General features: G+C 43.3%; 1 protein-coding gene across 4 annotated transcripts in view; it reads left to right on the forward strand.

Annotated features, from left to right (window-relative positions):
- Positions 1 to 7,150: 7,150 nt before the first annotated feature.
- hnrnpll (heterogeneous nuclear ribonucleoprotein L like) overlaps positions 7,151 to 14,813 on the forward strand; it is a 59,267-nt gene continuing 51,604 nt past the window's right edge. For all 4 annotated transcript variants that reach the window (XM_086179584.1, XM_086179583.1, XM_086179585.1 and 1 more), the window contains exons 1-2: positions 7,151 to 7,550; positions 12,923 to 13,041. In XM_086179584.1, the coding sequence (XP_086035710.1) occupies positions 7,338 to 7,550; positions 12,923 to 13,041 (332 nt within the window). In that variant the 5' untranslated portion in view covers positions 7,151 to 7,337. The remainder of the gene's footprint in view (positions 7,551 to 12,922; positions 13,042 to 14,813) is intronic.

Here is a 14,813-nt window from a genome sequence, read left to right on the forward strand (position 1 = left end):
GGAATGACAAGATAGATGTGATGCATTTCTGAGCTCCTGTTCCACTTTTGACTCAATGTGACCCTAGGCTAGGGTAAATGTGGCCTCTATATTATCGGTCTTTGTCTCTGCCCACTCTCCTGCCCTCTTTCCCACCAACTGGTCAAAGCAGATCACCATTCCCATTGAACCTGGATCTGCTTAATGTTCCTGCCTGTTAAAAGGATTTTGTTGCTGCTGTTGCAGGATGTGCTTTATCATGGAGAATTGTTGGGTGTAAATTCATTAAAGGAGTGTGATACTAGACCTGCTCTACTTATAAAGTGTCATGAGGTAACTTTTGTTGTGATTTGGCACCAGACAAATAAAACTGACTTGACTCCAGTCTGTTTTGTTCATGTATGATCATATGCCATTTGCAATACAACGAGGCTATGGCTTATGTTAAATAACAAGCAACGTGGGAACCCAAGTATCAGTATCACTATGAGTGCTTATCATGCTACTACTATATTTACTCAAACCTCATAATGCAACCGGACCAGTTACAAATTCTACAAAACCACCACAAGGAGAACTTGCAACACCAAATTTTTACCATTACATTTAGCAAAACAACTCCAATACATTTTCAAATGGATACACCCCACCAATCAAATAATACAGTCGGATATAGAACAAACAGCTTTTAATAACATTGCCATCTAAGATTTACAATTTTTCAGTCCATTAAATTATATTCAATCATTTCAGTAAAAGACTGGCGACTTGTCCAGTTTATACCGTGCCTCTTGCCCAAAGTTAGCTGGGACAGGCAGTAGAAAATGGATGGATCTCAGTATAAGGCTGGCTGATGAAACTTCCACAAAGTCACAAACTCATTTGGCACCATCTAAATTCTATTCCATCTGGAACATCCCTGACATTCCCAACATCAAGTAACCCTTAAAGAATGAAGAATTTATTTAGGTAAATCTCCTTTAGGAATGGTGTGTGACTGACCGGTAAGCAGGCAGGTCACAGGTTAAGCTGACCATGTAATGAGGAGGAGGCGGAGACAGAACTGAGGTTAGCCACTGGGTGGCATGTTTATTGAGGGTAATTGTTTGGGCGTGTGCTACAAAAAGAACAAACAAAGAATGCATTTACATCAATAATTATGTTAGATAAATAATAAAGAGCAATTCAATTCAGTTAATCTTTAAGTTTGTCAACAGGAAATCCTAAATCTTCACAAATAAATCATCAAAATATAAATCAATTCATTCATATATTTAAATCCAGAATTCAATAATTAACTCAATTAAATCATCATAACTCATTTGGCCATGTGATTAAAAATAACCCATCCAATTAATCATTACATTAAACCATTTGGACAGGAAATGAACTCATTCTGTATTGTTAAGTAACAGATCAAAGGATAAATCACTTAAATGCATGATATATAAGTGAAGGAAATTCATGATATATTTAATGCTTTGATTATTTAGTAGAACTGAAATAATTTTGTTCAAACAATTGCGAAGGCTGTAGGCCTTGCAGCACATGTCCAGGTAACAGGCCTAAAAAAACATTTCATGGCTGCATGGCAAACGACATGGAGGTCAGAGCAAAGAAAACTCACATTAGTCTGGGGACGCACACAGGTGAAGAGTGGAGAATGGAAAAAGGTGACTGGAGGTTTCTTGGTTGGAGTTTGCTGAACAGGTGCATGGAATGTTTGGTGTTGCTGGTGATCTGACCAGAGTGAGAGGATCAGCTCATCTAAATAACCTCCCGAAGCTGTTGGTGGTAGGAGGGCAGCCACCTTGCTACTGATGATGTCACTTCCCATGAGTCTTTTCACAAACCCCTTAACCCAGGGTGGGCAACCATGTGCCATGGAGAGCTGTGTGTATGCAGGTTTTCCTTCCAACCAAACTCTTTAAGAGGTGATTCTACTGATTAACACTCTTCTGTGGCTGAAGGTGTGTTAATCAGTGGAATCACCTGTTAAAGTGTTTGGTTGGAAGGAAAACCTGCATACACACGGCTCTCCATGGCACATGATTGCCCATCCCTGCCTTAACCTCTGCAAGGGGGCAGAAAAAGAGATCACACTCTTACACATCCTTTAGGGCAACTCAGTGGTTTAATTCCTGCACCAGGGGCCTCATGTATCAATACTTGTGTGGATCTCAGACTAAAAATCTGCGGTTGCAAGAATAGAGAGCGTTGCGTACGCACAAAAAAAATCACATGTCTCAATCTGTGCGAGCGCCAGAATCCACGCACGTTTCCTTGATACATATCAATCAGCGTGGAATTGAGCACAGATGTGACCCTAACCCTAACCCTTTGTCCACATTTACAACAACATTTGTAAACTTTGAAAAGTCTTACACTGATGAATCTAATTATTAAATGTTACATCTAAATCTTCTGTGCGAAACCAAATATTTAGCTAACGTGCAAACTCATACTGCCGGAAACCGGAAGTACCAAAATAAAAGCTTGAGAAGGTTGGATTGTTAATTCTAGGATTGGAAAAAAAACAAAACAGTTTAAACCAACTTGAAGCGGATGCTGCCACTGACATTAAATCTTTGAACAGAGGAGGGGGCTTCAGACACCACTTACCACCCACCTACAATGCTGTCCTTAGATTCCTCCCCAGGAGGTGCAGCCAGCTTTCACGCTTTTTTTTTCTAAAGTGATGGAGCCCTGGGAGCTGATCAGCAGCCAGGACCATACGCAGTCTGAACCGGAGTCGGCTGGGTAATCAATGGAACACCTTATGGTGGAAACATTGCTCAAGTAAAGACGGTCTGCTCTGTTGTCACGACTAATCGTGTCTCTGTGGAACATCTGGAAGAGACGCTTGTCAGTCAATATAATCATGATTTCAGTGAAAAAAACACCAGTGGAGCAATTGGAAATGTCAAAAGAGGACATTAAATCCATGAAAATTGTGCAAACTACAACAGCACTGAAAAGTGGAAATTATTGTATTGACTTACCCTTCAGAGAAGAAGATCCTGCCTTACCAAATAATCGCTGTGAGGCAGAACAGTGGCTTCAAGGCCTGAAGAGAAAATTTGAGAGAGATGTCAAGTACAAGGAGGAGTACACTTTATTTCTCAGTGACATGTTGGGTCAGGGTTATGCTGAAATGGTAACCACCACTCAGTTGGAACAAGAGGATGGTAAAGTGTGGTACATCCCCCATCATGGAGTACATCACCCTACCAACGAAAAACTAAGATTTGTTTTTGACTGTGGGGCCATATATAAAGGAGCTTCACTGAACCAGCAGCTTTTGCAGGGGCCAGATCTAACCAACTCTCTCTTTGGAGTCCTCATTCGGTCCAGGAAGGAACCTGTTGCAGTCATGGAGGACATTCATGCTATGTTTAATCAGGTGCAGGTACCTGATAAGCATGTGGATTTCCTCTGATTTCTTTGGTGGCTCCAAGGCAACATTGAAAATTAAAGGTGCTTTGATTCAAGATGGAATCAGCTGGAGCGTTAATACACCAGCAGCCCCACATCTAGGTGGTATTTGGGAGCATCTGATTCGTTCAGTAAAGAGCATGCTTTCCTGTGTTTTCGGACAGCAGGTGTTGGATTATGAAGGCTTGCAGACACTACTGTATGATGTGGAAGCAACACTGAACGACAGACCCATCAAAAAGGTGTCTGATGACCCAATGACCTTGAGGCCCTCTGTCCTACGTCTGTTTTTTTTCCCACAGCTTTCTAGAAGACAGATGAAAGCCCTTTGTAGAGTTAGGGGGAGGTTAAGAGAATAGCTCCCTTGTAGAACTAAATGTGAATGTTAGTTTATATTTTTTCACAATTAGGGCCCAGGTTGGTGGAGCATGGAGCAATTTGTTATTTTTCCATCCATCCATCTATTTTCTTCCGCTTATACTGTTAAGGGTCGTGGAGCCTATCTCAGCAGCTTTCGGGTGAGAGGTGGGGTACACCCTGGACAGGTCGCCAGTCCATCGTAGGGCCAACATGTATAGACAAACAACCATTCACACTCACAGTCATACCTACGGTCAATTTTAGAGTATCAATCAGCCTAGTTCCCAATTGCATGTCTTTGGACAGTGGGAGGAAGCCGGAGTACCTGGAGAGAACCCACGCAAGCACAGGGAGAACATGCAAACTCCACACAGAAAGATCCCATTCCCGAGCTGGGACTCAAACTCGGAACCTTCTTGCTGTGGTGTGCTGCACCACCATGCCGCCCACAACCATCTCCATATAAGCTAAAACAACACAGCAAGAGGGGAAGCACTACAAGAGTGCAGAAACAGCGCAGCTGAAACAGTCACAGCCTGTAACACCAACCACCACTTTCAGCTAGAAGGAGATCCAGGCTATCATCAAGGCTACCAGATCTAGTTCAGTGCCTTGAAACAATGGAGTATTGTACCTGGTGTACAAGAGGTACCAAAAGTTCATGCACTGACCGTAGAGTATCCTGAGGGTGCTCTGGAGGAGGGAGAAGGTGGCTGAACAATGGAGATGGTCAAAACGAATATGGGTCTGGAAGACCAACACTGAGCAGTTTTGGACAATCTCACTGCTCCATGCTGTATTCTTCAGTATCATTACCCAGTGGCTGACAAAGTATATCCTAAAAAAACGGTACATCGATTCCTCTATGCAGAAGGGGGGCATACCAAGTGTTCCAGGATGCTTGGAGCACAATGGAGAGTAACAACAGTAGCTGAACATTGAGGCCTGGAAGGAAAAGGTACCTGGTGTACTATGGTTGGACCTAGCCAACACACCAGAACTACCACATCTTAGTGCCACCAACTGGAGAGAGCAACCACCACCAGATGTACTATCTTGGTGAGTCTTTTTTCCTTGGCTATGAACATGTTAATCAAGTCGGCTGAGGTCTAGTGCCCATAGACCAAACCAGGAGTTGGGTTGGCCCCCCATTAGAACATTTGTGGACACCTTGATGATAGCAAAATATTCAGTCGCAGGAAGCAGATGGATCCTCCAGGGTTTGGAGAGGCTTATCATGTGGGCTCAGATGTACTTCAAGCAGGTGAAATCCAGGTCTTTGATACTGAAAAGAGCAAGAGTTATTAACCGGTTCCATCATTCCAGCAATCACGGAGAAGCATAAAAAGCCTTGGGAAACATTTGACTGCACTTTCAACCAATCAAAACCTGGACAGATGGTAGACAGTTGTTGATAAATCAGGACTCCCAGGGAAATTAAAAAACAAACAAACCTGGATATACCAACATAGCATCCTACCCAGGATTTTTTTTAACCATTGAGGAGTGCTTTAAGAGGAGCGTTAGCTGTCAAGTGGTTAGGACTGCCAAAAAGCTTGAGAAGCATTGCTTTCTATGGAAGGTTTGCATGGAAATCTCTGTGTAAGGCCTTCAGCCTCCTGAAAGCAGAAAAATGGAGCCCAGAAAAGAAAAGCTATCAGCAGAGCTTCAGAGAAAGCTTCTCGATGGCTACGGATTAGTAGAGTTGAATGCTACTTTGACACAGGCCATAAACTGATCACTTTTGGTGACGGGGGTCTAAAGTTAAAAGACCTGAAACCCCCAGTAACCCCTGGTGGTCTCACTGATGATGTGTCCAAGGATATCAGTGGACGTACTCTGTGTCAACCAAAAATAGTTACCAAAGGCACAGTGGCCTATAAAATAAATCAGTAAGATGCTGCATTGCCTAGCTGCCTTGACTGAAAACGTTGTCTGGTCAAACTTTATAGACTTTATAGCTTGATGTTGTGCCAGCACTATGGGGGTGGAACAAGGCCAGATCCTGTACACAAGACAAACAGTAGCTATGAACAAAATATTTTCAAAAGTCAAAATATTATACGTCTTGATAATACTATAATGGTCTTAGGAATTACAACACCCTGTGTAATTCCACAAAAATCTCCAAATGAGGAGTGTCATTTTGTATTTTGTTATAAATAATTTTCAGTGCACAAAAACAGAGTCCACAAGTGATGAGGAAAGCAGGAAAACAGAGGAACTGAATACATATCAGACAAGAATCACGACCACAATAACTGATTAGAGCCAGAGTGTCCTGTCAGTGTATGGAAACTCTTTTCAGCTAAAATGTGTTAAAAATGTGTAAAGTGTGTATCACAGCTCTTCTATGAATTGGAAGTATCATTCAAACACCCTCTTCTTTCATAATGATGTCACATAAATCAAGTTGATCCAATCCCAGCATTTTTCAAAAAAGTCTGCAGAGTTACAGAGAGGAACAGGAAATGACTTTGCAATTGGGCAGTTTTCTGTTTCTTAACCCCCAGAACCCCCCCCCCTCCACACACACACACACACACACACACACACACACACACACACACACACACACACACACACGTAATAAACCACACACCAGAGAGGCTGCAACTTCCCACAGTTCATAGATTTCAAATCAACATGACGCCAGGTTACTGGTGACACAGTGTTAATGATAAACAGCCAGAAGGTTATGAATCAGATATCAACAAACTGGTTAAAAAAAAATTTCAAATGTCTGATGTGATTAAAAGAACACATTTGTGGTGGAGAGGCCATGGGCCATGAATGGTAAATTTATGATCTCAGAAGTTGTCAGCTATTTACTTTTGGACTTGCAGTAAGCTAGAAAACTCATCCTTTCTCATAATCTATTAAATTTCTGAATAAAATTTCTCTTTAACCATTTCACTCACACTGAGCGTGTTCTACAATGTCTCAGTTTGATAGTTTTCGTTCACCTCCTTTCACTCTAACCATCCAACCTTATGACAACCTGGGGGTTCCCTGGGGATCTCAGATGGGAATGGGATTCAAATTCAGACAAATTGGAATTAAAACGAGTTTATTTATTTGCATCATGGGAAATGTATTTCAATCATTCTATAAAAGAAAAGAAAAGATCAGTTCCGATCAAGTGCCCCAAATCTGTGGACTGTCCGAGAAAGGCCGATCAGTCAGATCAGTGTTAAGAGCTTCGTTTAAGCGTTCCCGAGAGGACAGAACCAGAATGATGCAGCAGCACTCCCACCATTCTCCTGCTCATTCCCAGCGCGCCTTCACACGGCGTAACAGTAGGCCAATCAAAAGGCTGTGCTTCCCAGGCGCAGAGAAACATTGGCCAATCAGATAGGAACATGGGTGGGACGTTTCCGATCCTCTCACACCTCCACACAGTTACTTCGTGGTGGCAAGACGCGACTGCGACAGCTAGGCAGGAAGAGGCCGAGAACAGAGTCACACGCATTGGAACACTGCCGCCGTCCTCTGGGATAAGAACAGCTGATATGGACGCGCCAGTGTGAACAGTTCTGTTACAGACACATACAGCACCGAGCATGTCAACTGTAGATGCAGCCGGACCGCGCGACGACGCGGAGTTCGGAAGGGCGGCGAAGCGGCAGAAAACGGAGGAGAGGGAGACGGCGGCCGAGGAGAGAGAGGAGGGGGAGGAGGAACTGGAGGAGGGCGAGGACTCCGACTCAGGCTCGCTTCACGGTAATGGAGAGTCAGCGGCTGACAACAGGGGCCGTTGGAACGCAGGACGGAGGGTAAGAAGTGCAACAATTGATCTGGTGTTGGTCTGCAGCATCACAGCACCGCGTTCACGCGCGCGTGATTGAGGCCCTCCAGCCTGTCGCCCCCCCCCCCCCTCTCTCGCACGCATGCTAGTCTCTGACAGGTGATAGATTTTGACTGATCGGATGTACAATCGTACAGGAATGTGGGAATTTTATCACCTGTCATGCTCAGTACTTGATGATTTTAGGTCATTCATTTGCACCATATGCTTGTTGAAAATTTTCAGCTAAATTTTGATGAGCATATTTGTTTCTATGAATAGAATAAACCCTCAATCAAAGCAGCACTGGGTCTGGTTTAATTGCAGTCACAACAGCTTGAACCTGTAAAATACCTCTCACCATCAGTTTATAAGATTTCATGAATATCATCAGGGACAGTGTCTGGTCCTTATGGTCCACCAGAATTTCCATTGACATTCAACACTAAACATGACATCATAGGACCCCTGCTGTATAATTGTATGAGCATCATAGTGCCAAGTGAAGTTGAGCATATTTCGGTAGTTGTAAATTTTAGAGGGATCAGCCCTTGTGAACCACAGGCCCATTTCAGAAAGCAGTTTTAGTGAAAACCCTGAGTCTATTTACCCAGAACTCCTGTAGAGTCTAGGTGTTCTGTTTCAGAAAGGGAAGTAACTCAAACCTGAGGAAAGAGGGGTAAGTCCAGCCTGTTTCAGAAGGAGGTAACTTAAGCTCTGACTAGGTTGCTATGGTAACTGAGTCTGTGAAGCAAACCTGGTTGGAGGCAGCTTTTCTTCTATGAAGCTGGAGTGCATCTCTGTCTTCTCGCTTTTACAGAGGCAGAGATACTGTCTCTGGCTGTTACTATACAGTCCTCCTGCAGCTTCCAACCTACATTAGCATATGAGTAGAGGTTTACCTGATGGACCATCAACAGCTCTTGTATCCCCCACAATCAAGATCATTGAGGATAGATCTGGTTTGTCACTTTATTTGACTTTTGAAGGTGTTTTTGTCAGGTTACTCTCAATATAGACAAACAATCAAAGTTCACCATTAATAAGTGTACTAGCGGGGAAAGACAGGGCTGCAGCCTAGAGAAGGTAAGTCACTAGTTGCTTTTATACTGTACAACAATCTGCTAATTTGCCCGTCTTTTTTGCGACTTGGTCCAAGGTTTTAGACAGTGTGGTTAATTGGGGGTCAGTTTTGGCCTGAAAATATTCCAAAAAGCTGTCAAGGATGCAACAACAGTGTCCACATAGGTGACCTGTAACTGACATTTTTCTATTACAAAATCATACAGCTTGTATGATTGACCAGCATGGTGCTTTTGCTTAATTAGATCTGTTACTTTTAATTTGGGATGCATAAAACTCTGTATAGATTTTCAGTGTTGATCTGTTCCCTCAAAGTTTCTTTAATATGACCTCGGACATACAGTATATAGTTTGGGATCATCAGAGCTTTTGTGTGCCCCACTGTATGTACACTTTTGTTTTTCCTCAGACAAGAGTTGCAGAGACATCAGCTCTGTGTAGTTGATGTATTTATGGAATTTCACCACTGGATGTCGTACTGGTCTCAGTTATTGGCTGCTCCAGAGCTAAAAATACCTTCCATTATTCATCAAATGTATGGTGGATGTATGATGGATGTACGCTGAACAGAAATATCAATGTAACACTTAAACGGTTGAATTAGTTTACTGACTTACTCAACAAGGAGATGAGTGAAAGCCTCCAGTAATGATAACAATTGCTCTAATCTACATTTTGAAATGCATGTGTGACTAACAGCTTAGATGTCAGTCAGAATGGTCTGATACAATTACTCCCTCCCTGCCAGGTTTACTCTGCTGCACTGCCAAGTCATGCTAGCGCAGATACGTAAACATAATGTAAGACCTGATGTGATTTGATTGTAGCCGCTGCCTCTGTGGAGATGAATATATGCTGAACAAAAATATAAACGCAACACTTTTGTTTTTGCTCCCGTTTTTCATGAGCTGATCTGAAAAATCTGAAATATTTTATATATACACAAAAGACACATTTCTCCGAGGTCGCGTTCACACCAGCCTTGTTAAGTTCAGTTGAACTGAACCCTGTTTAGTCTACCTCCTTGGTGCGGTTCGTTTTGGTTGGTGTGAATGCTGGCCTCGAACTCGGGTCCGGACCAGTCAACCGCTCTCGGGTCCGCCTGGTAGGGGTGGTCTCGCACCACTATCAAGTTAACTCTAGAGCGGTTTACTTCTGGTGTGAACCCCATCCGCACCAATCACAGAAGCGCGCCGTTTTACACGTCATATTCTGTTTGTATGATTAGCCAACTTTGTGATTTTAACACGTATGTGATTGTGAGCTTTTTATTGTCCACGTACCCCACTGGTCGTGCTTGTATGGCAAAGGAAAAAACATTAAGGTAGGCTTTCATTAGTGCCTGTTGTCTTCTGTGATATCACCGTCCGATTGCAGAGCATCTTCTGCGACCTGCGTGTATTAATACATTATTTAATTGCCGCAGTCTTCCCAGCCGTTCATACTGTATGCGCAGTCCATTAACGTCTTCTGCTATGCAGCCCAGATCAGCACTAACATGAAAATGAGCAGACGATGCTCCATGATGTACAGTACAGTATGCCTTAACTGTTTAAGCCATCACCGAACTGCCATGTGACAATTTTTGGACCGTTTGAGTTTGGCTTTGTGAACGTGAACTGGACCAGTTGAGAAATTGCAGCAATGTATCATCCTTGCTTTAGTTCGAAACAGAAAATGGTGTGAACACGACCTAAAATATTGTTCACAAATCTAACTAAATCTGTTTTAGTGAGCACTTCTCCTCTGCCAAGATGATCCATTCCACCTCATAAGTGTGGCATATCAAGAGGCTGAGGAGACAGCATGAATATTGCATAGTTGTGCCTTAGGCTGGCCACAATAAAAGGCCACTCCGAAATGTGCAGTTTTGCTTTGGGGGGGGGGGGGGGGGGGTCAGTATCTGGTGTGACCACCGTTTGCCTCACACAGTGCAACACTTCTTAACATAGAGTTGATCAGGTTGTTAATTGTGGCCTGTGAAATGTTTGTCCACTCCTCTTTAATGGCTGTGCAAAGTTGCTGAATGTCACCAGGAACTGGGACATACTGTTGTACACGCTGATCCAGAGCATCCCAAACATGCTCAGTGGGTGACATGTCCGGTGAGTATGCTGGCCATGCAAGAACTGGGATGTTTTCAGCTTCCAGGAATTGTGTACATCCTTGATCCTTGCAACATGGGACTGTGCATTATCATGCTGCAACATGAGGTGATAGTCGTGGATGAATGGCACAACAATGTGCCACAGGAACTCATCACAATATCTTTGTGCATTCATAATGCCATCTCTAAATTCAGCTGTGTTCGGTGTCCATAACGTATGCCTGCCCATACCATAACCCCACTGCCACCATGGGCCACTTGATCTTCAACGTTGACATCAGCAAATCGCTCACCTACACGACGCCACACACGCTGTCTGCCTTCTGACCTAAACAGTGAAAACTGGGATTAATCCATGAAGAGAACACCTCTTCAATGTGCCAGGCACCATTGAAATGAGAGCATTTGCCCACTCAAGTCGGTTACAAGTCAAGTTGGCTTGTGTGGTTACATATGGTCTGCGGTTGTGAGGCCGGTTGGATGGACTGCCAAATTATCTGAAACGCCCTTGGAGACAGCTTATGGTAGAGAAATGAACATTCAATTCACGGGCAACAGCTCTGGTGGGCATTCCTGCAGTCAGCATGCCAATTGCACGCTCCTTCAAACCTTGCGACATCTGAGGCATTGTGCTGTGCGATAAAACTGAACATTTTAGAGTGGTCTTTTATTGTGGCCAGCCTAAGGCATACCTGTGCAATATTCATGCTGTCTCCTCAGCTCTTGATATGCCACACCTGTGAGGTGGGATGGATTATCTTGGCAAAGGAGAAGTGCTCACAAACACAGATTTAGATAGATTAGTGAACAATAGTTTAGAGAAATGTGTCTTTTTTGTATGTATAAAATGTTTTAGATCTTTGAGTTCAGCACATGAAAAACTGGAGCAAAAACAAAAGTGTTGCATTTATATTTTTGTTCAGTGTATATTCATCTCCACAGAGGCAGAGGCTACAATCAAATCACATTAATTGACCCCCAGCTTCCCTGAGCTTTCCCGAATGTTCAAGTGGACCATGTGCCTTTTTGGGAGCACATATTTGTGTGAAAAGCTCTTCTCCACCTTGAACTTCAATAAGTCCAAATACAGGTCCAGACTTACTGATGATCATCTTCAAGCCATACTGAGAGTCCCAACTGCTTCCTCCCTCAAGCTAAATGTGGCTCAGCTATGTGAGAGGAAGCGTTGCCAGGTCTCTGGCCCCCAGGTAATTTGAGTTTGAGATCCTGCTCTAATGTATAGTGTTGCTGGCAGTATATTGAGATGCATGTCAAATCGCTGTCGGTGATGGAGATTCTTATGTCTACTGGGTACTAGTAACCAGTGCTCGCCCTGATGACTGTGTTCTGGTTCGTTGGGAGGCTAACCTGCAATAAAAATTCCAACTGTTCTTGAGAGTAAAATTCTGCTTGGGGCACTCTACAAGAGTGTAGGTCATGTGTGTGGAATTCACTGGAAGAACAACAGAAGAGCACTGCGGCTCCTACCTAATGTCAGTAAACTTGCAGGAATCCACAGGTGGAAGCAGAATGGATGAGAATCTGCCTTTATGATTTACAGAAGTGACTGGATATCATGGAGGTTGAACAAGCAGTTTTGAGAATTTCAATTCTCATTTGAGAATTGCACCAATGTGGCTGAGAAAAACTGTAATACTGGTTTAAAGTATCACTTTACCACTTAGCTATGAAGTTTACATTGAATTAAAAAGCTAACTTTAGCAGATATGCAGTCAATGTGCAGAAATACATTTGTGTAGTTTGTAAGAAGCTCTTGATCACAACATAGCTTTTGAGCTTCTGTGAAGTGCTGCAGTTCTTAACAAGCAGGTTGATTTTGCCCAAACTCCTGGTTGAAGCTGTTCTCTGCAGGATGGTTTGATCTAGCAGGACCCCATTTAATGCTGTAGTCCAGTGAATAAAAGAGTAACTTAAAATTTGACTAGTGTAGTAGTTATGTATGGGTCTTGATTTAACCACAAATTTGACTTCATCTCTGTTAATACAGGAAATTAAAAGCAATTATCTAGTTCCAAGAAAAAGGGACACGCTTGTGTTAATGCAGTGGTGTGATTTATTTGTAATGCTTAATCTCAGTATTTTGCAACAGTAGTTAATGCTTGTGTGTGTGTGTGTGTGTGTGTGTGTGTGTGTGTGTGTGTGTGTTGCAGGATAATGGGGAAGACTCCCATTGTATCTCTCCTAGTCCTGTGGTCCATGTCAGGGGCTTGTGTGAGGCCGTGGTTGAAGCAGACCTGATAGATGCCCTGGAGAAGTTTGGACCAATATGGTGAGATGTGTGTGTGTGTGTGTGTGTGTGTGTGTGTGTGTTCTCTTTTCCACATAAATACCATAGAATGATTAGATTTGATTGATGGTCTTTTTTTTTTCTATGATAGAGAGTTCATTAAAAAGGGAAATGGATATGGTGCTTCAGTAATTGGAAAGAAAATAAGGTGTGTTCGCAGCCGAATGTGAAGCGGCTGGGATGAGAATCAGCACCTCCAACTCTGAGGCCATGGTCCTCAGCCGGAAAAGGGTGGTTTGCCCACTCCAGGTCGGGGGCGAGATCCTACCTCAGGTGGAGGAGTTTAAGTATCTCGGGGTCTTGTTCACGAGTGAGGGTAGGATGGAGCGGGAGATTGACAGGCAGATTAGGGCAACGTCCGCAGTGATGCGGGTGCTAAACCAGGCCATTGTGGTGAAGAGGGAGCTTAGCCAAAAGGCAAGGCTCTCGATTTACCGGTCAATCTACGTTCCAACCCTCACCTTTTGTCATGAGCTTTGGGTAATGACCGAAAGAACGAGATCGCAAATACAAGCGGCCGAAATGTGTTTCCTCCACAGGGTGGCTGGGCTCTCCCTTAGAGATAGGATGAGAAGCTCAGCCATTTGGGAGGGGCTCAGAGTAGAGCCACTGCTCCTCCATGTTGAGTGGAGTCATTTGAGGTGGTTCGGGCATCTGGTGAGGATGCTTCCTGGATGCCTCCCTCGGGAGGTGTTCCAGGCATGCCCAACCGGGGGGAGGCCCTGAGGCCGACCCAGGACACGCTGGAGGGATTATATCTCTCGGCTGACCTGGGAACACCTCGGGATTCCCCCGGAAGAGCTGGTGGAAGTGGCTGGGGAGAGGACAGTCTGGGCTTCCTTGCTGAGGCTGCTGCCCCCGCGACCCGGACAAACCGGATAAAGCGCACAACGACAAATTAGGTGTGTTGGAAACTTTGGATTCTTGTCATGTACCTGTTGCGTGTCCTTCTCCTCGCATCATGGCCCTGCACTTCTGGGATTGTGAGCAAAGAAGACCAGTAGAGGAGAGTAGGAGATGCAAGGAGGCCAGGAGGAGATAGGATGAGACATGTGGACAAAGAAAGAGACATGAGGACAGGAATCAAGGCAATAGGCTTTTAACAAGATGAGACATCAATCTGAGGGAGACATTAATCAAATATCTATAGCGTAACTGCATCATCTGTCTGTTATTTTGTCATCACGTACCACTATATTTTATGATCCATCTGATTTTAATTCACATGGTAGCATCAGGTCGGACAGGACAGGAATTGGACTTTTCTTATTCTTGTTCCGTTTCTTTCTTCTCTTCCTTTTTCCCCTTTATTTGTCTTGTCTCATCACTTTTTATCTTTCTTTTAAATTTATTTTCTCCTTTCTCTCTCCTCTCAAAGCCTATTTCTCTAGTCATACAATGGGTTCAGAAAGTATTCAGACCCCTTCACTTTTTTCACATTAAATTATGTAGCAGCTTTATGCTAAAATCATTTAAATTAATTTTTTTCCACATCAATCTACACTCAATACCCCATAATAACAAAGTGAAACCAGAAGTTTAGAAATTTTTTCAAAATTATTAAAAATGAAAAACTGAAATATCATATTTTCATAAGTATTCAGACCCTTTGCTATGACACATTAAATTTTGGTCAGATGTTTTCCATTTCTTTTGATCATCTTTGACATGTTTCTTCACCTTGATTTGAGTCCACCTGTGGTAAATTCAGTTGATTGGACATGATTTTTAAAGGCACACACCTGTCTATAGAA

This window comes from Aulostomus chinensis, chromosome 16 (genome assembly GCF_037954235.1).
Source record: "Aulostomus chinensis isolate RoL2024-O1b breed Wild chromosome 16, RoL_Achi_v1.0, whole genome shotgun sequence".
Taxonomy (NCBI): Eukaryota; Metazoa; Chordata; class Actinopteri; order Syngnathiformes; family Aulostomidae; genus Aulostomus; species Aulostomus chinensis.